Below are 26,364 nucleotides of genomic sequence, written 5' to 3'. Positions count from 1 at the left end.
TAAACTCACAAAAATATACAACAAACAAGATGACTATCAAGCGATGCCATCAGAGAGCCTGTCAGCTCAAATAATCACAAGAGGGCAGTGCTGCACAATGTTAAAGGGATTAAAAAAAAATCTTTCATCATTTACTCACCCTCATGTTGTTCCAAACCTGTATGACTTTCTTTCTTCCGTGGAACACAAAAAGAGAAGTTATGAACGATGTACTAGTTTCTCTTTTCCATGCAATTACAAGAAACAGGAACTTTCAGTCCTAAAACGGACATTGAAGGGACAAAGGATCATGAAAGTGATTCATACAGCTTGTGCTTCATTCCAATTAATGAGTAGCTTTAAAATTTATACCAGGACGATGCTTGCTCCATGAACTTGTAAACAGTAAACACATTTTATTTTTTGAACGGAGTCAAATCTAATCATGATTAATGATTATAATTATATAATCATTATTATACAGTATTACAAGTATATACAGACATTATTATTATAAATGATTTATGGTTGAGGTTTAAATTAAGGCGGAGGTTTGTTTTGAGGCTGAGTTAAATCAAGTCAAGTTTATTTTTATTTGTCATTTGCGCAGCTTATGCAGGGTTCACTGGGCACTGAATGCTTGTGACAAGGCTCAGACTGCAGTACAGCAGCAGTACAGAATTGCAAACTACACTGACTGAATGAAATGACATACAAGAGCTAATTCAAATAAAGTACAAATAAAGTGTCACTCAAATTTTTGGATGGTAAGATTTTTTAAATGTTTTCGAAAGAAGTATCTCATGCTCACCCATTTATTTGATTGAATAATACAGTTATTTTAGAAATATTGTAAAATACAATTTAATTTTACAATTTAAAAGAAGTTTTTTCTATTTGAATATATTGCAAAATGTTTTTTTTAAATGTTCATTTTGTCACAAGATCCTTCAGAAATCATTCTAATATGCTGATTTGTTGCTCAAGAAAAAAATTAATTATCATCAATGTTAAAAAAAAAAAAAAAGAGTTGTGCTGCTTAATATTTTTGTGGAAACCGGGAAACATTTAAGGATTATTTGACAAATAGAACAATAGAAAAAAAAACTGCTTTTTTTTTTTTTAAATAAATTTCTTTTTTAACATTATAAATGTCTTTAATGTCACTTTTGGTTAGCTGAATATGTCTTTGCTAAATAAAAGTTTTATTTATTTAAAAAAAGTGTGTTTACATAATATATATATATATATTATTCAGGCAATTTTTATATTTTTGATATATTTTTAATAGTGGGTGCAGGACACTATAGTTCATTTATATAAGTGAGGGTAACAAAATAAAGTAAACTGACATATTATACCCAAAAATACTTCATAGTGGACTATCAGTAAAACTGATAAAAATTTGGAACCAAAAATTCTTCAGACACTTTGACCTGACCATGTTTTGCTTAAGTGTTATCTGACATTTAAGATATTAAATATTTTTAAGATTAAGATTTTTTTTTTTTTTCTGACACAGTTTAACTCTGAGATCTTGTCATAATTTATTACCATTTTTTAAACTATAGTGAATAAACTGTATTAATGAATGAAATGTTCAAGGTGTCTGAATACATTTTGGTTTGACTGTATATATAGTATATATACTGTATATATGTATAGTGTCTGAATACATATTGGTTTGATTGTATATGATATCCTATAATGCTATTCTATACAGTTACAGTATAAACAGCACTGTGACAGTACATTAAAGTGACAGATTGTGCTAAAAATTACTATTGTAAACAGCGTAAGCAAGAAACAATTAGTCACGTGATAGTTCAGGTTGAGACAAGGTCGAATTTGAGGTTCAAACTAAAGTTATGAAGACGGTTTTATGTTGAGGTAAAGATTAAGGAGGGGCACTGGTTTTGTGGCTGTGGTTAGTTAGGAATAAAGCACAGGTTAAGGGTAAGGCTGCTAAGGTTGTTGGTTTGAAGTTGAAGTTGAGATTGAGTCAAGTTAGGAATGTTTTGTCCATTTGCTTTTACTTATGAAGTAAGTCATGCAATAAAAATTAAAATAACGTTAAAATAACATTCCAAAATCCGTAAGTGAAATTTATTAGACTGTCAAATTCTTATAAAGTAAAACAAACTGCAGGCCTTTCAAATAGTGGGGAGCTCTTTAAATGTCCTCACAGGTAAGTTTGACAGGTTTTACGAAATGTATAAGTTTAAAAAAAACGGCCAAGTACAGCCAAACCTGTACACTCTCTCTCTCTCTCTCTCTCTCTCTCTCACATACACACTCACTCACACACGTCTGACGTCTGGTCCATCTGCTAATTAAGATGATTGACCTGGTGATCCAGGTGACATTTCAATCAAATAGAGAAGAACTTGAGCCTGTTTCAAAAAAGAAAAATGTTCTGAAAGTGCTGAATTCATCACCTAGATACCAGTCACAAAAATATTTTTTTTCTCAACTACCTTTTTTTTTTTTTTTTTACACAACTGCTTTCACAGAAGCTCTATTGCTCACATTCAGGACACATTTCTAGTATAGATAACCGCATTTTATCAAATACAATATTTAAAGTCACACCGCTCACACATTTTCCTGGTATGACACAAATATCCACATGAAAAACATTTCACAGAAAACAAAGCGCTTCGACTACACCATCAGAATATTGGCTAATACTAAGAAATGTGTTATGAATGCTGTTTTGAAGATGATCAGCCATTTTTCTATCTACACCGAACTCATGATATACACGCTCACATTTAAATTAGATTAATGTAAAATACATGTTAAAAAATGTTTACATCGTTTTAATTATAATTGCCCAGCAAGAAAACAGCAAAGACACACAAGCAGTGAATCATGATTGTAAAGAGGTGTTTACTCTGACTCAGTGGGGGGACTGAGGTCAAGTCCAAGCCTCTACACCTGTTTCCATCTGCATTAACAGAGACAGAGAGAAATAACAAGTGATATATTATCCCAGTGCGTGACTTCTTGAGTACAATTTCATTGTCATAACCTCAGGTTACTGTGGGTTTTTTCCCCCTGATTATCTGTCTTCGCTAAATCACTTTTCATATCATCAGTGTTCAACTTAACTGGCATCAAGCACAATGACATAAAGGTCAATCTTACCAAAACCAACACAACACACAATCACCGTTAAACCTGCTTCCGTGTACAAACCATCAACAGCGCACACACACACACACACACACACACACACACACACACACACACACACACACACACACACACACACACACACATTCTTAACCCCCATCCGCTGTCTGGGCCGGACTCATCTGAGCCGTTGCCATGGTGACGGGACCTGGAGAGCAGGCATCACCTTAGATACCTCAAACAGATAATCTCAACTAAACATATGCACACGCAAACACACAAAACCTTGACCAGGTAACAAATCCACACACACATAACATGAACATACAACTGAAAACAAAATAGCATACAGTGTAGATAACAAGCACAAGTGAATCTGATATTAGCAGAGAATAAACAAAACCTTGCCTAACTGAGTGAATCAAATAAAAAAAATGAGTGAATCATATCATCATATTTCAACACAAAATTTAAATATTTTGCATATAGAAAATGAAAATAAAATGTTTTCTAACCTTTGTTTTAAATATCATTTTAATACAGTAATATAAATCATCCTGTATGGACACAATATATTTTTGTCAATCAGAATAAATTCAGTGCAATAAATACTATTTATACAAATGTGCTTTATAAATGTATTTATAATTCTAACTATAATATATAACTACAATATAATACAAAGAGCACGATAAGCCATGCCAACATGGCTGCAAGTGTCAGACCAGCTGCAACAACAAGCAAGTAATGACATTTAAGATGATTTTAGGCAAATTGGCTGAAAAATTATAAACATGGTCATTAGAAATATGATTGAAAGGTTTATCACAGTCAACCAATTGTTGTCGCTGTGACCAAACTGATGTGGTGTGGTCAGAGTAAGGTGACAACGAAACATGCAAAGTTTGGTGTCAATAGGGCAAAGTAGTGCAGAGATACAGCTTCAGAGTAATTGTGGCAACATGCCTCTAATTTGTTGCTCACTTTATGAAAACGGTTTGGTCTCTTGACACGAAATCCATAACTTTTTTCCGGTATGGTCTGAAGGTGATCTGAATCAAATCTGGTGAAAATCGGACTAACAGTCTGGGAGGACTTTGAAAAAGTAGTTTCAAAGTAGTTTTTAAAGAAGATCAAAATGGCGGACAGCAAGCTTGGCCAACTACTGCAACATTGTTATCTATGTTCTCGGCATGACCCAAGGAATCTATTAAGACCAGAGTCATGACAATAGGTTATATTTGTCAAAAGCCATCAGCATTTTTTTAAATTTAATTTTAACATTTGACCACAAGGAGGCGCTGTCTCGAAACCTTTTGAGTACCTTCAGAGCTTGGTGCCAATGGCACATACTGAGTTTCGTAATAGCATACCAATGCGTTCATAAAATATAGCATTTTATATCATAATACTGTATTGTAGTTAATGCAATTTCATGTTTTGTTCAATAATAGCGCCACCAAGAGGCATAATGTGTCCTCAGAGTGAGCCCATACATGTGTGTGTCAAATTTGGTGAAAATATCTCATTTCGTTTTGGAGTTTAATACATTTATATTTATGAGAACGTAAAAAATGACCCATGGATGACTTCGATAGGATTTTTTTTGCCACTTACTATCAAAATTTTGACATTTGGGCATCAGCATATAGTTAACGAACTATGATTGCGAATTTACTATGGTGGTTTCGTCTTGATCGGACTAGCGGTTTCGAAGATATAAGCAAAGTTTTTTTAAGCACTAAATCACCATGCTGTGCAAACCATAAGGAGAAACATGGCATGTTTGGTATCGCTGGACTCGGCAAGGTTTCAGGACTCTAACAAGATGACTCCTGTGAAAATAAGTCAACCACATCCAAAGTTATAATAATATATTTTTTCTCCATTAGGTGGTGCTGGTCCGGAACTTCTCAGGCTCCTTCAAGGCATCGTGCTGATGACCCATACAGAGTTTCATAATGAGACCACATTTATGATTTTTGGACAAACAAACTGTTCAGAAGTTATAAGCAAAAATAGCCATTATTTGTATCTCCGGACCAGTAGGTGGCGCTGTGCCAAAACACTGCATGTTGCCGCAGGTCATGCTTGTGATGACATGATAAAGCGTTGCGGAGATACAGCCTTATGTCTATTTTCGCAAGCACTACGTAAAATTCATTCACACATTTTTCAAAAACGGTTTGAGAAATCGACTTGAATTCCATAACATTTTGTCTGCGTGGTCTGAAGATGATCTGGTTAAATTTTCATGAAAATCTGAGCAATGGCCTAGGAGGAGTTTTTTTGGGGGGAAAAATCAAAATGGCGGGAAAATTTTCAGGACGGAAAATGATGTCGTAGGGTGCATTCGAATTGTCTTGAGGAACCAGAGAAAAAGAGGAATTTTGTTTCTAGCCCTTACAGATCAAAAGTTATTAGCATAAACATGCAACTTTGGACAGCTGGTGGCAACAGGGGGATTGAGATAGAGACTTCAAATTTGCTATGACAGTTCAGTTTGGCCTCTATAAGTGTGCCAGATTTCACAACTTTTTAACATACGGTTCTATGGGCTGCCATAGACTTCCAGAGTGAAAGAATAATAATAAAACACTACTGATTACAATAGGTGCCGATGCACCTTTGGTGACTGGCCCCTAATTATAATTCAAATTTAAATAATACATGAATGTAAGTATATATACACACTATAATTCAAAGGTTGGGTCGATTTTTGAAAAGTCTCTTATCAAGGCTGCATCTATCTGATAAAACTGTAATATTGTGAAATTTTATTATAATTTAAAATAACCGTTTGCTATTTGAATATATATTATCATGTAATTTATTCCTATGATGGCTACACTGAATTTTCAGCATCATTACTCCAGTCTTCAGTGTCACATGTCCTTCAGAAATCATTCTAATATGCTGATTTGGTGCTCAAGAAACATTCATTATTATTATCAATGTTGAAAGCATAACAACAAGAAAAAAATAGAAATATTTTGCAACACTGAAAATGTCTGTATTGGCAGTTTTGAACAATTGAATGCATCCTTGCTAAATTACAGAATGTTTTATTTTTTTTTTATTTAAAATCTTACTGTCACCAAATGTTTGATGGCAGTGTATATATTTATCCTTTTTTCTGTTCTGTACAATTTCAACCCTATCAAGATAGAACTACCTTTCTTTACCTTTCAAAATGCTCAGTGTTTAGACACCAAAAATGTCACATTTATGAGTTTACATTTCAGTCTAAACATGAGAAAGAGCAAACCCTCAACCTAGAATGACAGCAGGCAGAAAAAACAAATCCTTCTCTTGTCATAAAGACTTCAGGATTATGCCAGATTTGGATGATATAATTGTGAACAATCTTCCCAGTGATCCTCTTCAGGAATTAGGATTAAACTGACAGAGAAATGAGAAAGAATGGAGCAGAAGAAAGGCAGAACCCAGAGATTAAATAAAGAAGAGATATGAAAGTTTGATATGAAGGTCATTCATGAAACCTTAATGTTCAGTTTCCTGACATGAATGATGGAGAATGAAAAGCAAATAGCAGTCAGTGCATTTTATAGTGCGTATTTACTTTTTTTGAGTTTGACTCTAGGTGTGTTTGCCATTTAGGAGGGAGTGCTGGATTAAGGGATTACGGTGAGTCTGATCATGTGATTGTCATGGTCCGTGGTGACCCTGCTTACTAACAGATTACCCTGGTGAAGGTGAGGTAGCCTGCTTTTCTCTCTATTTCCTCCTTCTGTCACTTCATCCATCCGTTTGTTAGGACAGCCTGTCTTCTCATCCCTCATGGTCGGGCTGAAGTTTCTACCTTCAGTGGCTTCCTGTTCTGAGCCACCTGGACACTCAGACCTGCACAGAAACACTCATTTCTTATGATTACCCATCCAGGGGAGTCCTCTTCATCTTGACCTTTGCTTCTGGATTCTTTGACCTTGAGCTCCAGGCACACACAACTGATCTATCAATGCAGAGGTGAGTAACACAATCCAGCACTCCGATCCCATCTCCTCGAGAACCTAATGAGGAAAACCAAACTTAGTATCAGTTTAAAACAAAACAAACAAACCAAATTATATGTTTAAACATTTTTTTTTTCAAAATGTTAGATAAATTAGATGGAAATTGGCATTATAAAAGCAAAGTCAATTCCTCAATGCTTCCTCGAAAGCAGGAACTGGCTTAAATCTATCACAGCCAACAACAAAACTTTGCCAAGTTACCTGGATGAGAAAGAACACAACTTCTAAATGCGTGTGAACGCAGATTTCAGGTCCTTCAGTTTCAATTTCAGGCAGCCTATTCAGTGAAAGACACTCATTTGACTCAGAAAGATGTCTTTGCATTCAGTTCATTACACATATATAACTGGCTCTCCTCTGTGTGTGTCACAGCTATTAACAGGCATGGTTGTGTGGCCAAAATCACTTCAGAGTGAGCACTCCAGCGTAAAATGGGTACATTTAGCATGAAGAGCCACAAATACATACATACTTATAACTGTTAGTTTCTTCTTTTAAATCATAATAACTTAATGTAGAATTAGAAATTACTTTAACTGTGGTGTTTAGAGCAGATAAATCTTTATTATTATTATTATTATTATTATTTTTAAGTGAATCATTACCATGCTGAAAAAGATGGTTTTAAGGTTTTCCAGCCTGGCTAAGCTGGTGCTCAGCTGGCTCTCTCAGTCTGACCAGCTCAAAAACGCCTCTCAACCAAGCCTATCCAGGTCGGGAAACTAGTCAAGCCATTTTAGGCAAGTATGGTTTTGCAGAAGGGTACTGTATTTTCAAGGAATACACGAACATAACAGTTTTCTAAAAATTATTCTACAATGAATAAAATAATAACTACCAAGTATTGAAGTAAAAATAATTATGTTTTTGCCCAGTATTCGATGAAGAGATAGATAAATAGCCTATGTTGCGTCAGTTTTATGAGACGCCGATGATGCTTGGCGCGCTGGCGCCCTCTGTTGGAAAGTTTATGAAGTGTAGATTCTTATTGGTACAATTTAAAGAGTGATTAACGCCGAATGTGGGCAGCACTAATTAATCCTGTTAGCGATTAATTATCCCAAATCGTCCCCCTTTGTTTTCTCTGACATAGCGTCGCAGCTACATGTTTTTAGTTGGTAAATAGAGACTGGTGGTCACACTTTTCCTCTAGCTAATTTTTCTGTGATTTTTCTTATATTTTATTATTATTATTACCGTCTATATCTGCACAAAAAACAGTTAAACATTTCCCCAGAAATAATAATAACAACAATAAATTAATTAATTAATTATACATAGGGCCTATTACACACACACACGTAATTGTGGTAATTGGCGACTTTCGATGACAACATGCGCCGCCCACGAGCAACATGTCCTTATGTCATCAGAACGCAGACAAAATAAAAAACCGAATTAATTGGTTTCATTATGGACACAAACACATTAGAACAGAAGTCCTCACAAAAGAAATAAAAACAAAGCAATAAACACCTCACCAAAAACATTTCTCCACCTTCTATGTCTTTCTCTCCAGATATCATCCTTCTGCGAGGCAGCTTTTGCGTGAGTTTTTGGGTGAGGGACCCTGAAACTTCTTACTCAGCTCCATGGCTGAAAGAAAACACACATTTAACCTCCTCTCCCTTTCTCATCTATTCCTCCACCTCTGTCTCTTCACTCCTGCATGTGTCTGCGGTCCTGCCCGAGCTCCTCTCCTCGCTGGCCAGCCTTTCCTGGTCCTGTGGGGGGTTCCAGATAAAGACTGTTTGGGTCGGCCAAACCCAGCGGCATTTGGGATGGAGTGGGAAGGCCGTGTTGCGATATTTTATGAGGACACACTAGGACTTTACCCGTATTTCACTATGCAGGATTGTCCTGTCAATGGTGGCCTACCACAACACACCAGCCTTGACCTTCACCTCCAGAAGGTGGAGGGCGACCTGACAGCCTCATTACCCCAGACAGGAGCACCTGGGTTGGGGGTGCTGCGCTGGCAGGAGTGGGCACTTCAGTGGAACAGGAACAAGGGAAATAAAGCAAAGTATCTTGTGGAGTCGAGGGCACTTCTCCGGGGATTTTTTCCAGATTGGAACACAGAAGAAGTGGAGAAATGGTCTCAGGTGATGACAATCATAACATATCATGATATTACAAAGACTATCATTCTGAATTCTATTGTATTAATCGAATAAATGATTTTGTTTCCTGTCAGGTGGACTTTGAAGCAGCAGCACAGTCCATAATGATGGAAACCCTGCGGGAGGTGAAGAGACTCCGCCCACAAAGATTATGGGGCATGGCCTCATATCCTAACTGTTATAACTTTGACTCCACCCAGATAGCATTAGCCAATTATACGGGACGATGCCCTGCGGCAGAAATGGCCCTTAATGATGAGTTGATGTGGCTCTGGAAACGTAGCGGTGCCCTTTATCCAGTCCTCTCTCTGGAGAAGCTGCCAGAGGGAACAAAAGGTGCGTGGCTTTACGCAACCAATCAGATCAGAGAGGCTTTACGAGTGGCGGCTCTTGCAGGGACTACCTTCGATCTTCCTGTGTTTCCGCTGATCAAGATTGTGTACAGATCCTCTAACTCCTTTCTCTCAGAGGTAATAAGTAGTAGGTTGCCATCTGTTAAATTGAGCCAGTATGTATATAGTTATATATCACAGTTCTTATAATTGTGCTTAAATATGTCACGGTTGCAATTAACACTATATTGCCAAAAGTACTGGGAAAGTATCGCCCCTCCAAATCATTGAATTCATGTGTTCCAATCACTTCCATGGCCACAGGTGTATAAAATCAAGCACTTAGGCATGCAGACTGCTTCTACAAACATTTGTGAAAGAATGGGTCCCTCTCAGAAGCTCAGTGAATTCAAGTGTGGTACCGCGATAGGTTGCCACCTTTGCAATAAGTCCGGTCAGCTGTTAGTGGTATCGTAACAAAGTGGAAGCAACTGGGAACAACAGCAACTCAGCCCCGAAGTGGTAGGCCACGTAAAATCATAGAGCAGGGTCAGTGAATGTTGAGGCTCAAAGTGCGCAGAATCGCCAACTTTCTGCAGAGTCAATAGCTACAGACCTCCAAACTTTGTGAGGCCGTCAGATTAGCTCAAGAACAGTGTGTAGAGAGCTTCATGGAATGGGTTTCCATGGCCGAGCAGCTGCATCCAAGCCTTACATCAAGTGCAATGCAAAGCGTCGGATGCAGTGGTGTAAAGCACGCCGCCACTGGACTCTAGAGCAGTGGAGACGTGTTCTCTGGAGTGACGAATCACGCTTCTCTATCTGGCAATCCGATGGACGAGTCTGGGTTTGGTGATTGCCAGGAGAACAGTACTTGCCTGACTGCATTGTGTAAAGTGTAAAGTTTGGCCCCTTAGTTACAGTGAAAGGAACTCTTAATGCTTTAGCATACCAAGACATTTTGGACAATTTCATGCTCTGTGGGAACAGTTTGGGGATGACCCCTTCCTGTTCCAACATGACTGCGCACCAGTGCACAAAGTAGTTCCATAAAGACATGGATGAGCATGTTTGGTGTGGAGGAACTTGACTGGCCTGCACAGAGTCCTGAGCTCAACCCGACAGAACACCTTTGGGATGAATTAAAGCGGAGACTGTGAGCCAGGCCTTCTCACCAACATCAGTGCCTGACCTCACAAATGCGCTTATGGTCAAAAATTCCCATAAACACACTCCTGAACCTTGTGGAAAGCCTTCCCAGAAGAGCTGAAGCTGTTATAGCTGCAAAGGGTGGGCCAACCCTATATTAAACCCTACAGATTAAGAATGGGATGTCATTAAAGTTCATGTGCACGTAAAGGCAGGAGTCCCAAAACTTTTGGCAATATAGTGTATATTATATTATTACTATTGTGTGAGATAGTGAGACATAAATTAGCAAATATGATATATAAAGTCAGCTCTGAGATTTCAAGTTGTAATTGTGAGATATAAAGTCACATTTACCGTTCTCATATTTGTACTCTGAGGCAGATACAGCTTCAATAGGGAGGAGATGTAAAAAAAAAAAAGAACCACAACAACAACTAAATAATTGCCTCAATTTGGCCTGTCTGATAGTATTCCTGATTTGAAATATGTTATTTAAACATACAATTGACAATTACTTTTGGAGATTTCAGTCTTTTTCATTCAAGTTGTAATTGTATTACTGTAAATAGCTGCCCAGGTCTTACCAAGATGGCTATCAAGTAGACTGACTAACCTTAAAGGGATAGTTCACACAAAAATTAAAATTCTGTCATCATTTACTCACCATCAAGTTGTTCCCAGTCTGTATGAATTTCTTTCTTCTGCTGAACACAAACAAATATATTTTGAAGAGTGTCAGTAACCAAACAGTTGATGGACCTCATTTGACTTCCATAGTATGGGGGGAAAAAATACTATGGAAGTCAAAGGCAAAGAAAGAAATTCATACAGGTTTGGAACAACTTGAGTTAGTTAGTTAATGATGACAGAATTTTAATTTTTGGGTGAACTATGAACTATTTGTTGTTACTCAGTACACCCACATAATTATGTCTGTATTGAACATGTATCAGACTGACCTGGTGAATACAATTGGAGAAAGTGCTGCTATGGGAGCATCTGGAGTCATTATATGGGAAAAATCCTTAGCAGTTAAAACACAGGTAATCATTTAATCATTTGTCCATTTACACTACCATTCAAAAGTTTGGGGTCAGTAAGAAATGAATACCTTTATTCTGCAATGCTGCATTAAATTGATTAAAAGTAACAATATTTATAATGTTACAAAGGATTTCTATTTCAAAACTTAAAGAATTCTGAAAGAAAATTATCCACAAAAATATTAAGCAACACAACAGTTTTTTTTAAAAACTCTGATAATAATAAGAATTGTTTCTCGAGTAGCAAATCATCATATTAGAATGATTTCTGAAGGATCGTGTGACGCTGAAGACTGGAGTAATGATGCTGACATTTTTTTTTTATATCACAGGAATAAATTGCATTTTCAAACAGACTGAAACAGAAAACAGCTATTTTAAATTGTAACAACATTTCACAATATTACTGTTTTACTCTTTTTTTTTTGATCAAATAAATGCAGCCTTGGAGAGCATTTTTTTCAAAAAACATTAAAAAAATCTTACCGACCCAAAACTTTTGAATCGTATAGTGCAGTGGTTCCCAACCACATTCCTGGAGGCCCAACAACACTGCACATTTTGCATGTCTCCTTTGTCTGACACACCCATTTTAGATCTCTGAGTCACTACTAGCTGATAACCTTAATCAGGTGTGTTTGATTGAGGAGACATAAAAAATGTGCAGTGTTGGTGGGCCTCCAGGAATGTGATTGGGAATCACAACACCTTTTTGTTTGCCCATCTTAATGCTTTTAATGATTAGCCATCTTAATGATTAGCCATAACAGATTTCTGTATGATTGATAATATTTATTTTACATCTGCATAAATGCTTCCTGCAGAAATCCTGCTCCGAGTTTGGCTTGTACGTTCGTCAGGTTCTCGGCCCTTATGCTGTCAATGTGACCACTGCAGCACGTCTCTGTGGAGTCTCACTGTGTCAAGGCCGTGGACGCTGTGTGCGGAAGAAACCCGAGGACCCCACATACCTGCATCTTCCTTCGGCCAACTTTATGCTTCTCCCAAACGGGGCAGAAGGTGTCCGGGCTACGGGAGAGCTTCCCACTGCTTACGTGGACCTCTGGAAGAAGAACTTCCGCTGCCAGTTGTTCGAAGCCTTGGAGGGTACAGCAGCCGATCAAGAATCAGGCGCGGTGCTGGAAAATAGAAGACAAATAACATCGCCAACAGTAAAGACAGTGATTGAGAGCCAGAGTCAGAGTACAGTGCTTCCAGCGGTTCCTGTGACAGAAGTGCCTACCAAGCAGATGGTGGACAGTGGAAGTTCTGCACTTAAAACCCCCATAATCCATCTCTCTTTGCTGGTTCTCTTCAGCTTCATTATGTTTGACGTTTTGGGAGCTGGAGTGTGACGGGACTTTTGCGAACCCCAGTTGGCCTTGACTTTGATTGCACATTGAAAACCCAAAGGAAAATCTCTGTTAAGAGAAGAACTACTGTGAAAGACAATCTCAGAGATGGGTTTAAATCTGAATATGACTGAATCACCTGCACTTGAAAATGAACAGAATAACTGATAGTTCTTTTTTTTCTTCTTCTTTTTTTACAAAATGACCCTGAATGGTTTTTGAATTAGCTATCTTCTATAATGTATTGTATAACTAATAGGCTCAGTCAAAACAGACTAGCTAAGTGCCGAATAAATTTTTATACAGATAAAGTATGAAATTATTTTGTTTCTGCTTTTGATCCAAAAGATTTATACCTTCTGTTTCCATCATGAATACCATTTACTTTATATAATACACTACCATTCAAAGGTTTGGGGTAATATTTGGCTTCTTTCCATTTTTGAAAAAAAAAAAAAAAAGATACTTATATTCAGAAAAGATGCATTTAATCAATCAAAAGTGACTTTTACATCGTTAAAAATATATTTTCTATTACGAATAAATTGTGCTTTTGAACTTTGTTAATCAAAGAATCCTATAAAATGTATCAGTTTCCACAAAAATATTAACTTAACTATTTTCAACAATGATAGTAATAAGAAATATTTCTTGAATGATTTCTGAAATAATTTCTGAAGGATCTTGTGACACTGAAGACTGGAGTAATGATGCTGAAAATTCAGCTTTGCCATCACATGAATAAATTACACTTTAAATATATATTATAGAAATCAGATCAATTGTAATACCATTTTACTGTATTTTCTATCAAATAAATGCATCCTTGGTGGGCATAAAAGTCTTCCAAAAACATAAAAAAAAAAAAAAATGTAGCTGGGTTCGAATTCTTGAACGGTACTGTAACCTCAGACGTGGGCAAAATGTTTATTTATTTGCTCATCACATTCTACAACGTCAAACCTGTGTAACAGGACAGCGATATCACAATCACGAGATGTCCGGAATGCAGCCGGGTCGGGGTGTAACTGGCCTCTATCTGCCTAAACAAATCTAATCAAATGTTTAGTCTCCATTTTGACACTGAAAAAACAGAAACCAGTAAAGTTTACACTTAATCTGAGCAGACTGTACAAAACAACACTGTTCTCCGTCATGAAAACGTAAACCCTTTTCAAACATTTACTGACAGATATGAATGACTACTAGGCAGATCTGGTAGTTTATTCAATAAAAAATATATTAACTAGAGGAGGATGATAAGAAAAACTACAATGTCCAACTCAATAATAAACAAGTGTGAATCTAGGTGTTTATGCATCTGTGCATCCATCAGTGATTATTAGGGTTTATAAGGGATTATACGCAAAACCTTTTTATCCGCCAGTGTAAAATAATCCTGCTAAAGCCATATGAGGACACAAACAATCTCTCTCCCTCTGTTTCACACATAATCCCTGAAACATAATGCAGATCAGGATCCAGCTGTAACTATAAGAACACAAATTTGTTGTCAAAAAGCAACAAACTATTTTAAATCTAAAAATATAAAGAGAAGAGGCACAAAAAATTAAGTAGATCATTCTAGCAAATTTATTTTGGTTTATATAATAATTTAAAATACACATTAATGACAGATTGTTGGACAAATCAGGGTTATAGTTAGCAAGACAGCAATTAAAGAAAGAGAGCGAGACAGTTCAAACAGGGCCAGACAGAGAAAGGTCATCAAATTTCATCCATCCTGATGTTTTTGTTTGTTTGTTTGTTTTTTCCACACTCACCTCCGATCTCTCCTCACCTTCCTCTGATTTGTGGGGTTGATTTTTAGTGATAAACACTTGCAGACAACAAAACAATTAATGGGCCATCTGTCATGACTCTAAATATGGAAATCAAGAGTCCAAAATTCATAGGCGAGCCTATACGATGCTTGTGTTAGGCAGAATTCAACCAAAAAATTTAAAAATGTTGGCATCATTTAATCATCCTCATGTCATTCCAAACCTGTATGCCTTTCTTAGAAGATATTTTGAGGAACATCCTGGCTTCTCTTTTCCATGCAATCAATGCAATTTCAAGCTCCAAAAAAAGACAAAAGCACCATAAATGTAGTCAATTCGATGTGTGCACAACTCTTCCGTAGTTGTACAATAGCTTGCTGTGAGATACAGACCAAAACTTAAGCCATTATTCACGATTTATGGTACTTTTGCGTCTGTTTTGAAGCCTGAGCTCTCCAATCACCATTCACTGTAACTACATGAAAAAGAGCAACCAGCAGTCTTCAAAATTTCTCCTTTTGTGTTCCATGGAAGAAAGAAAGTCATACAGCAACAGCATGAGGGGTGAGTAAATGAAATCAGAAATGAACTATCCCTTCAACAATGGTTGCTGTGAAAAGAGGAAATGATCTGGGATGCATAGCATCCATCCTGCAGAAACACAGACGTCCAGGAGGAACAAATATACACAGAGCATGGCTTCCATACTGGCAAATATTGGTGTTACATTTCTACTCTATGTCTTAAATTACAAATAGGCGCATTTAACACCAACAACGCAATCTGTGAAAACACCCACCGATACATGCATTCACTCGCTTCATAAACAGGGGCAACAGTAACACCAATCAGTTGCCCAAAAGCCACCAATAACACAGGGTCAACAGATCCCTCATGTGGAGGATGTTGGACGGCATAAATCACAGGGAGGAGTCAATGCTGTTTTGCCGGTGATCTTTCTAGCGGGGAGGAACCACAACAAAAGGAGGTGCTTACAGATGTGGTCTCCGAGGGGAAGGGTAAGAACCAAGCTGTCTCTAAGGGGACGAGCACTTGCAGAGCCTTGCTAGGAAACATTATAATTAGCAAAATGTTCCATTGCACAGTATGTAGCAGAATGACTGCAGAGGGCGGAGCCACCGCTTGTCTTCAAGGGGTGGAGTCCCCACTCGGTTAGGGGGTGTGGTTTGTTTCCATAGTTACTTGCAGATGGTCTCCAGGGCATCAAGGGTTCGTTTGATGTCTCTGATCTGAGCAGCTAGGGTATGTATAGGTTGCATGGAGCGATCCAGCTCCTCACACCGCGCCATGAGCGTGTACATTCCCTGGAAACACATACACAAGCACACATAGATCAAAATACTAAATAAAATAAAATTGAAAACTCCCCTGACTAAATTACTATAAGTCACTCTCACCTTTATACTCATGTCCACTGACTCTCCCAAACTGTCCACAGAATCTCTATATGTCTGGATATAACCCACACTTAATGCAGTCATCTGGAGAGATAAGAGATTTTCATTCATTTTATATTCATAACAATATGTGCACTTCATGGGTCTGTATAAATGCATAAGTTGGTTGGAATGAGGGTCGCCTACAAAATGAACACTGAAAAAGCTTGAAATTTTCTGTTTTTCCTGCAATAGTAGCATAACTCTCAGTTCAGCTAGAATTTTTTTGAAAGAATTTCTTTTATTCAGAATACATACATTAAATTGAACAAAAGTGACGGCACAGCACAACTGCTTTCAACATTGATAAAAATAAGAAATGTTCTTGAGCACTAAATCAGCATACTGAAATGATTTTTGAAGGATCATGTGACACTGAAGACTGGAGTAATGATGCTGAAAATTCAGCTTTGACATCACAGGAATATTTTACATTTTAAAATATATTCAAATAGCAAACTGTAATTGTAATAATGAATTGTAATAATATTTCACAATATTACTGTTTTACTGTATTTTTATCAAATACATGCAGCCTTGGTGAGCAAAAGAAATTTCTTTCAAAATCATTTTAAAAATCTTACCAAACCCCCCAAAAACAGTATTTAATGACCACCAATGAACACTTTTGTTATCAAACTAGAACTAATCATTTTTGCAATGTTAACACAATAGTTTCGTAGCCAATTATTGTTGTGTAAAAACTAATGACGAAACACTTTTCCACACTCCGCCCCCTGACATAGTATTTATTAGCAAGTATTTAGGGATAGTGCAGAACCATTTTTTTCTGACCCAGAACTGGCTTTTCTGTGGTGGAAATCTTAAGAGCATTTCGCGAATGGGCCAGGAGCCAGCACCTGAATTATGTCAGTGGAAAAAGGCCAAGTGTGAATTTGAGTGGAACTGACTTCATATTGCCAATAAAATCACCTTGAGAGCAGTTGGCTAAAAACTGGGTTAGAAATGGCTTAGTTAGTTTGAAAAAAAAGGAATAGCCTCATTTGTTTGTATATTGCACTTGTTTTGATGTTTTGTGGCTTAAATGTGCAAGTGCTTTCTTGGGTGGCTGTATTTAAAGGTGCCATAGAATTTAAAATTGAATTTATCTTGGCATAGTTGAATAACAAGAGTTCAGTACATGGAAATGATATACATTGTCTCAAACTCCATTGTTTCCTCCTTCTTATGTAAATCTCATTGGTTTAAAAGACCTCCGAAGAACAGGCGAATCTCAACATAACACCGACTGTTACGTAACAGTCGGGATCATTAATATCTACGCCCCCAATATTTGCATATGCCAGCCCATGTTCAATGCATTAGACAAGGGCAGCCAGTATTAACGTCTGGATGTGCACAGCTGAATCATCAGACTAGGTAAGCAAGCGAGAACAATAGCAAAAAATGGCAGATGGAGCGATAATAACTGACATGATCCATGATATCATGATATTTTTAGTGATATTTGTAAATTGTCTTTCTAAATGTTTTGTTAGCATGTTGCTAATGTACTGTTAAATGTGGTTAAAGTTACCATCGTGTATTACAATATTCACGGAGCCGTCGCTATATTCATTTTTAAACACTTGCAGTCTGTATAATTCATAAACACAACTTCATTCTTTATAAATCTCTCCAACAGTGTGTAATGTTAGCTTTAGCCACAGAGCATAGCCTCAAACTCATTCAGAATCAAATGTAAACATCCAAATAAATACTATACTCAGAGGAATCGATGCATGCATGCAGTATGCATGATGAAAATTTTGTAAAGATCCGTTTGAGGGTTATATTAGCTGTGTGAACTTTGTTTATGCACGGTTTTATAGTCGAGAGCTCGGGGGCGGGGAGCGCAAGAATTTAAAGGGACCGCAGCCTAAATCGGCACATATTTAATGATGCCACAAAATAGGCAGTTAAAAAAAATTTATTAAAAAAAATCTAGAAAACTGAAACTTCACAGACACATTCAGGGGACACTTTAGACTTATATTACATCTTGTTAAAAAACATTCTAGGGCACCTTTAATACAAGGTAATACTCACATTCTGTATAGTTCCACTGAGGCTTCGCAGCATCAATTCTACACTCTGAGCCACATCCTGTGTGTGTTTATGCAGGTCTACCAACACTGACGGGTCAATGGGCGGAATATCAGCCGGACGACGCAAAGAGCTACGACCACGTACCACAGGCCCAGAACAGTCTGCTGCAAGGGTCATAATTACTGATTAATGACAACAAAGGCATTGTAACAGATCAAAACTTTTTTTTGACACCCTCAGATACTCACAATCAGTGTCCAGACTCGGCCGCGAGCTCATTTTAATCTTCTGTTCAAGATTTTTGGCGATGAAGTGTGTGAGATCTCCATCATGGCTGACGGTACCCTCCAATTCTAAGGCGCTGGATATGGTGGCTCTGCGTCCTTCCGCCTGGCCAGCTCTGGCTCCGCCTCCTCGTGCCCCGCCCCCACACGCCCCACTGATCTCATCCAAGCTTTTACTGTCCTGCATACCACGCACGACTCGATCTCGCTCTGGGACAGAGCGCACACGTACCTCCGCCATCACGTGAGCTGGGCATGGAGAATCGTCCAGGTCTGGCAGCAGAGGGGGTGTGGCCTGGTCGGGGTGAGGGGCTGGAACAAGGGGAGGGGCCTCATCAGGAGAAATGGAAGTATTTGGATGGACTTCATCAGACGAATCAGGATTGGACCATTCATCAGGTTCAGAGTGAGTAGGAGGGTGTTCGGTTGAGAGCGCTGCAACTGGCTGTGAATGGGCAGATTAGTTTATTAACAATGTCAAGACAAACAGCAACAGATATTTGAGTCACAAAAATTGGACAATGTTTAATTTTGTAATTATTAATTAATTAAATTCATTAGTTTAATGGAATTATTATTTATTATTAATTTAATTATATTTAAAATTTATATTTTATTAGTATTGTTAGGTTAGCATTTATTATATTATATATTAGTATTTAATTGAATTCAGTAAAAAAGTATAGATTGGATTTAACTCCTTAATTTATAGAAATTATTTATTAATATTAATTAAATTATTATACTTAATATTATTATGAATATTAAGTTAGTATTTGTCATATTATACATTTGAATGAGAATCAAAGAACACTGGATTGAACCCTTTACCTGTACAGAAATAAGAGTCTCTTTCCTTTGCTTGATCTCTCTCTTGTTGACATTGTTCACCTCTCCATCACTTGTCTTTTTCTCCTCCTCCTCCCTTCTCCATTCTTCCAGTTCTTTTTTAGAGCAGCCGTGTGTTAGTTCAGTGTCACAGGAGAGTGTGTCCTCGTCTGTCCCATCTTCAGTTGGAATATCTGTGCACTGGGAGTGTTGAACCAGTGACTCTACCAGTGTAGGCGGGGATTCTGAGTGATCTGTGTGTGACTGGAGTGTGTCTCTACATGAGTCCATGTGGTGAGGTGTGTGTTTGAGAGTCTCTGACAGTGCAGGGGTGTCCATGTGAGGCTCAAAATCATCCCCATCAATGAACTTTATCTCCTGGTGGGAGAAGCCATGAGGTCCTGACCAATCAGAGGCCTTGGGAGAATCAGAGGTTTCCACCCCGTTGCTTGTTTCCTGCGCATCCTGACCGGTCACAGGAGAGCGGCTCATACCTCCACCCACTACAACAAAACAGTTCATCTTAATCATCATCATCATCATCATCAGTGATGTAAAGCTAAAGTTAAGTGTGATGCATGCAAGCCATAAATTCTCATTAAATTTTGTACAAATTACAGTTTTTTGGCTCATAATTCCTATTACATGTCTGAGTTTCTATACTATTCTATGGAAAATTCACCATACAAAGACAACATAGCATATTTGATGATCCATCTATATATCTATATCTATATCGAAATATATATAAAATTTGTTTTATTTCTTGTTTTCATTTTAGTTTTAAAGTCTTAGTTATTTTGCTGTGCGTTTTCATCATTTTTATTAGTTTTTAAAATTAGTTTTAATTTTATTTTTCAGTGCAGCAATTTCAACCAAATAAAAATGAGAAATGTTGCCAACTAGTTGAAATAAAGAAAAATTATAATATAATGTTTTTTTGTATTTCAGTTAACATTCATTTTGCGTAAAGTAACAAACATTTTGTTGTTGTTTTAGTTTCAGTTAACTACCTTGACGTAAAATAAGTTAATTAGTTTCTTCTTCTTTTATTAAGTATTAGGGGTGTGAAGAGACAGGTATCTCACGAGACGAGACACGAGATTGCGTTCACGAGAACGAGACAAGATTTTTACACACTATTTTTAAGAAATCCTCAAAGATGAAATACATGATTAGAAGAATAATCTGAAGGTGTATTTGAAATGTTCTAATCATCTTGTAATGAATGTTATTTCAGTTCTACTTTCTGAGACTGAATTATCATACGCAGTAAAAGACAACAATATTCAAGCACTGTAAAACGTTTTGCCGCAAACTGGCTTCTCTCCTGTATGATTTCATATCTCTTCAGGCCTTACTGTACATGATTTATGAGCTTCTACAACTTTTGACCTCCTAACTGAACGCCTTTCCACAAATTGTCCATAGAAATAAAAAGAGTATAAATAAAAATGGTAAAACTTTACAATAAGGTCTCATTTATTAACATTAACGTATTAACCAACATCAACAATGAGCAATATCTTTGCTACAGTATTATTTGCATTAGTAATGTTAGCAAATACAACTTTTGATTTTAACAATGTATTAGTAAATGTTGAAATTAACATTAACTAAAATGGTGTAGAAGTATTGTTCTTCCTTAGTTCATGTAAAGTTAACTAATGAATACTTATTGTAAAGTGTTACCATAAAAATAAATAACAGTTTTCTTTTAGTCTTAAGTGCAATCAATAAGGGCAACCATAATCAAAGCACTCTCTAAATATTCAAAGTGCAAATAGTATATGAGATTAAACTCAAAACCTCACTTATTATCACGAATGATCTTGCAGGTTTCACGTCACATGTGTGACCACGACTGAGGCGTTATGAGCCTCAGTTTCCGGCGTCTGTTTTGACAGCTGTCAGTTTATTCGATGTTCATCAATTTATTTACTATACATTTAACGTTACTCAGTTTCATAATCACTAAAAACCTAAAAAGACTTTATATCGTAATGACGTGTGTCTCTGAAAGAGGAACTGAAATCATATGACGCTAAAATCACCAAAAACACTGATTTGGGGGTCTAATCCATGACTTACAGACGACATTTTCTCACACATTCAGCATCACAGCCAGACAAATCAGACATAGATCAGCAAAAAAGATAAAAAAAACGGTTTAAGGAAGAGACAATGATCACCTGACGTTAGCTTTACGATAAGCTACAGCTGTAGAGCAGGCCTCTGAATTCATAGTTATAACGCGAGATATCAGCGAAAACCCGCAGCTTTATGACAACTTCTGATTGAGTTTGGATTGATCTGTCATGTTTCGACAGGATGTAATGCACTGGATGATTTATGAAGTTAAATATTTACCTGCAGCTTTTCGCCCAGGACGATGGTTGCCAGCTGAGTCCGCACTAAATATTTGTCGTACAGAAACAACGTTGACGTTATAGTTCCGCATTACAGACAGAGAGAAATCTCATGACATAGAAGGCATGTATTACATTGCATAGAAACGTATTTTGTATGTTTATATACTCATAGCTCAATATGATTTATCATATGACTGCGTTGTACAATTAATATAAAACAAATCTGTTAATCTATTCATATATTTTCAGAAAGAGAGATATCTAGACAGTCCAGGGTCCAGACAGACATGTAGTACGCATATTTCACCACAAGGGGCGGTAGACTCCGCCGAATCCGATGGATTCAGGTATTCGTGGAGTTCTCGCCCACGTCCGGTGTAGTGGGATGCGTGTGTATTTTTACCCTGCTGTCCTTTTATTGGTTTGAAACTAAAGGAATTGTCAACCACATCAGCAAGACTCAGGCCGGCTTTGACCCTGTCACAAAACCGTGACCAAGACCAAAACCTCTAAGATCCTGTTATTATCCAAAAAACCTACCCTTGTAATAAAGCCCTCTGAAGTAGAGCCAAAGTATGCTGAGTCACAGTCTTGACCCTCACATACTCTCTCTTCTTCTTTAGGGACTGTACAGTCAACATGAAACAGCATTCTCATTTTACATCTGTAATTTGATATATTTCTGAGTGGAACAGTAAATTCAACAATAAAAAAAGGGTAGGTGAGATGTTATTATCCATTGGAAATTAATTCGATTGCGATAGTGGCTGTTCCATAGAAGAATAGAGCAATTATGAAGAACGTCCTAAAAAAACACATCTAACACGTCCTAAAAAAACACATCTAACATGTCCTAAAAAAACACATCTAACACGTCCTAAAAAAACACATCTAACACGTCCTAAAAAAACACATCTAACATGTCCTAAAAAAAAACATCTTCTTTAAAAACACTATTTCTTCTTCAAACTCTGCCAGTACACACTTTTGAGGAGGCTTTTTGAACAGGATGTGGAGTTTGAAGGTCAAGTTCACCTTCAGTAGTATCTTGATATGTCTCAATGGTAAATATTGTTGTTTGCGATTGCTGTCATTTTTATTACATTAATGTTAACGTTAACATTAAATTAGCCTATAGAATTAACTATTGGCAATATTGTAGAAAGGCTAAAATGGTAGCCTAAAATATGGCTAAAATTATTTGGCTGTTCCCAGGTGAAAAAAGTACATTTCTATAATATACTTAAAGTGGTCTATTTTCGTGCACTAATTTTGTACTTAATATACTAAAAATTATTATTTAGTACTTCTTAAGATCATCTTAAGAACATGTAAGTGTACTCAACTGTGCTATTTTGAGACACCATGAAATATGAACTAAAATGTGCTTTTAATATACTATCTCTGTATTTAAAAAATATATTTAGCTACTACTTGTAGCTACACTATGGGTTCAAATGTACTATAAATAGTATCTAAATTTAATTTTACAGTTAAAGACCCAAAAGACCAGATATGATAAATAAAGACCCGAAGTTTTACTGAAGAATAGTTTGCAATTTCATCAGCAGAAGCCAACTTCAAGTCTCACAAGGAGTTCGTAGGCCGTACATTCACATTTCCATAACAATTACACTCTAACAGAGTCAACTAACTACGTCATTACTTCAGGCTGAATGATTCTGATTGGCTAAGAAAAATAGACAGATTTGGTAATCTTCCACACATGGACAGATAGTCAGAAGCATATCTCCATTCGTCAGGATGCTGACGAGGGGACTCTGGATTTAGGGACTAGATATCCTTTTGGGGTCATGGCATGACGTCTGCTGGTCTCAAGCAGAATGCCAGTTGTCCAGTACAAAGGGACCTGCACAGAACACTTAGCGCACATACACGATACACATGATTCACAGCTTCTTCAAGGTTGAAGTTAATCTGAGCTCGGCTCTGAGCAGGAAACTTTCCCAAAACATACTGATAACACGTTTTCTCTCAGTGAGAGGTATAGACAATATCCATAATTATTTTCTAGTGTTTGAAAAGGAAAATAAATGCTTTAACATACGTTGAAGAAGTCATTCAAATAATTTAATATTTAGAAAGATAAATGTTAATTAATAACTTAAAAGGTATATACTGAAGCGGCAGTGGATTCCAGAATCCACCTCTTCATGGGGAATTGTGCTAAATTAGACCATAAAGACAGTAAATTTCTTAATTTTTTGTCAATATTCAACAACATCAAAGCAGTCATCTGTTTTTCTGGTTGTCAGAAATTAATTTAATTTCTCTTTCGCTCTCACCCCCTTGCTTCGTTATTTTCTTCGCCAATCTCATTTACTGTCATATAGGCTCTCCAAAGTCTATTTGGTATTCAGTTCTGAGTGATTTAAGGGACAGCCGTATCCAAGGCAACGCGCCTAGTCAATTTCCCAGTGTCCTGTCATTTATATAAGGAGGATGCAATATACACAGATGTGCTCATGGAATTCAAATGCTTGTCACACCGCAAGCAAACCCTGGAGAAAATTCCAGCATGCTGTCCATCCAACATGTGCACATGTTTGTGAATGTGAGAGTGTTTCTGTTTTCATTGTTTGAACAACAACAAAAAAAACTTTGAATGTGATGATGATGTCAATGATAATTTTCTGCTTACAGCAGGACTTGATTAAAAGGGCCGCAAATTATATGTCAGCTGTTGTATATTACTAATGCAGTCATGTTTTTCTGGTATTGCATTATAGAGCGGTGCACCACTCTATTTTAAATATGCTGATGTTATTATTATTACAAAGTCGAATACATAAAGTAGTGTAATGTTGAATTCTGCTCTTTTTCTGTCAATTTCACAAGTCTTCCAAAACTTTATTCAAGGTTCAAAGTCCATTAATAAAAACCAGATTTACAATAAAAGGCAAAACAAAGAAAATTATAACTCACACAATACACAAGGTTCAAATCACTGATGGCAGGATTTACCTCTTCATATAAAACATGAACATGAAACATCAATTCTACATTTTCTGTTTATGCTATGACTGTTAACAACATTTTTTTTTTTGTTCGAGTCTCCTTGTGAACCAAGCTGCTCCAACATATACACAGATCACTGGTTCTGTCTCTGTCATGTGGTGTTGGCCTGACCGCATTTTAATGTGCTCTTCTTCTCTCTCAGTCTCTACTGTACTTTAAAGCCTGTAAATCCTTTTTTCCTTAATTTATTTTTCATTTTTCCATCCTTCTGAATGGAGGCACTTTCAGGGCGGGTGCCAAACTTCTTGGCAGTCATGCATGTGTCCATGTGCAAGAGAAAGAAGCTGGCGTTTCAGTCCAATAATATAAAACACACCCTTTGTGCCTCCATCGTTCCCCAGAAAAATATGCTTTTTATCATCCTACAGGATCTGTAGCATTCTGGGACTTTTCTGAGAGTTTGCTTTGATTGATTAATTTAAATAAATCTCTCGAAACCCTGAAGAGTGACGTCAGAGACAGAATTACACCTTATTCAAATATCAAAAGGAAAAGAACACCATGTACAATTTTTACACTTAAAACGCAAGACAATATAAACACAAAGCACAAAATCACAAGAAAAATAAATACCATGAAAGATAAATAAGGCAATACATTTCAGTACAGATGAAAAAGTGCCATCAACACTGAAGTCTTTTTAAAACAAAGAACTTTTTCAGATGCTCCCTAACTTTGGAAGATTTGTCTTTAATTCAACAGAGGATCATTTGGAGACACTCCCTTGCTTTAGAAGATTTTTCAGATATGTTTAACACAGTCCTCAAATAATTAATTAGTTATTAGTTTTTAATATTAAAGTAAACACTTTTCTTGACCACACCCTTTCCAGATCATTCTTAAAGGGTTAGTTCACCCAAAAATGAAATTTCTGTCATTAATTACTCACCCTCATGTCGTTCCACACCCGTAAGACCTTCGTTCATTTTCAGAACACAAATTAAGATATTTGTGATGAAATCTGAGAGTTTTTTTTTGTTGTTGTTGTCCAGAGAAGTAATAAAGTCATCATTCAAATAGTCGACGTGACTGCAGTGGTTCAACCTTAATGTTATAAAGCAACGAGAAAATGTTTTGCGCGCAAAAACAAAAGAAAAATAACTTTTTTCAATAGTTTCCTCTCTACCCTGTCAGTCTCCTATGCAGTTTACATTGAAGACACATTGCAGGTTCTACTTCACAACGCCTACTCTGTATTGGCTGGCTCCTGCATCAGCATCGCATGCATCCGTCCGAACAGCATTGGACAATACTGAGCTGGCGTTCGGACATAAACACGAAAGTGCTGGACTGCATCAACTGCGTAGGAGACTGACAGGGTAGAGAACAAATTGTTGAATAAAGTTATTTTTGTTCTGTTTCTGTGCACAAAAAGTATTCTCGTCACATTATAACATT

General features: G+C 36.9%; 2 protein-coding genes across 4 annotated transcripts; one reads left to right on the top strand and one right to left on the bottom strand.

Annotated features, from left to right (window-relative positions):
• Positions 1-8,743: 8,743 nt before the first annotated feature.
• si:dkey-72l14.3 (Glyco_hydro_56 domain-containing protein) lies at positions 8,744-13,156 on the top strand. Its single transcript, XM_067393806.1, has 4 exons — positions 8,744-9,256; positions 9,349-9,744; positions 11,712-11,801; positions 12,626-13,156. Exons 1-4 carry the CDS (start codon positions 8,744-8,746, stop codon positions 13,154-13,156), a joined length of 1,530 nt encoding a protein of 509 aa, XP_067249907.1.
• Positions 13,157-14,312: 1,156 nt separating this feature from the next.
• borcs6 (BLOC-1 related complex subunit 6) lies at positions 14,313-21,974 on the bottom strand. Of its 3 annotated transcripts, none has more exons than XM_067393882.1 (6): positions 21,926-21,974; positions 19,559-20,058; positions 18,692-19,172; positions 18,444-18,604; positions 16,356-16,439; positions 14,313-16,262 (listed from the first exon to the last, which is right to left on the bottom strand). In XM_067393882.1, exons 2-6 carry the CDS (start codon positions 20,045-20,047, stop codon positions 16,137-16,139), a joined length of 1,341 nt encoding a protein of 446 aa, XP_067249983.1. In that variant the 5' UTR covers positions 20,048-20,058; positions 21,926-21,974; the 3' UTR covers positions 14,313-16,136. The 3 variants fall into 3 exon arrangements, with proteins under 3 accessions (XP_067249983.1, XP_067249981.1, XP_067249982.1); XM_067393880.1 differs by having other exon boundaries at positions 14,711-16,262; positions 18,444-18,607; XM_067393881.1 differs by lacking the exon at positions 21,926-21,974 and adding an exon at positions 21,748-21,889 and having other exon boundaries at positions 14,711-16,262; positions 18,444-18,607.
• Between the last annotated feature and the right edge of the window lie 4,390 nt (positions 21,975-26,364).

Source organism: Chanodichthys erythropterus, chromosome 9 (genome assembly GCF_024489055.1).
Source record: "Chanodichthys erythropterus isolate Z2021 chromosome 9, ASM2448905v1, whole genome shotgun sequence".
Lineage (NCBI taxonomy): Eukaryota > Metazoa > Chordata > Actinopteri > Cypriniformes > Xenocyprididae > Chanodichthys > Chanodichthys erythropterus.
Note: the sequence above shows the minus strand (reverse complement) of the source record. Positions and strands in the feature narration are given on the sequence as shown.

Bases quoted from the DNA above. Each gene is read 5' to 3' on its own strand.
- si:dkey-72l14.3 (XM_067393806.1), top strand. From the start codon at position 8,744: ATGGCTGAAAGAAAACACACATTTAACCTCCTCTCCCTTTCTCATCTA. The intron at 9,257-9,348 runs GTGATGACAATC...GTTTCCTGTCAG, and splicing joins AAGTGGAGAAATGGTCTCAG to GTGGACTTTGAAGCAGCAGC. The intron at 9,745-11,711 runs GTAATAAGTAGT...AACATGTATCAG, and splicing joins CTAACTCCTTTCTCTCAGAG to ACTGACCTGGTGAATACAAT.
- borcs6 (XM_067393880.1), bottom strand. From the start codon at position 20,047: ATGAGCCGCTCTCCTGTGACCGGTCAGGATGCGCAGGAAACAAGCAAC. The intron at 18,608-18,691 runs GTGAGTATCTGA...TGACCCTTGCAG, and splicing joins GCCGAGTCTGGACACTGATT to CAGACTGTTCTGGGCCTGTG. The intron at 16,263-16,355 runs GTGAGAGTGACT...ATGTGTTTCCAG, and splicing joins CAGTGGACATGAGTATAAAG to GGAATGTACACGCTCATGGC.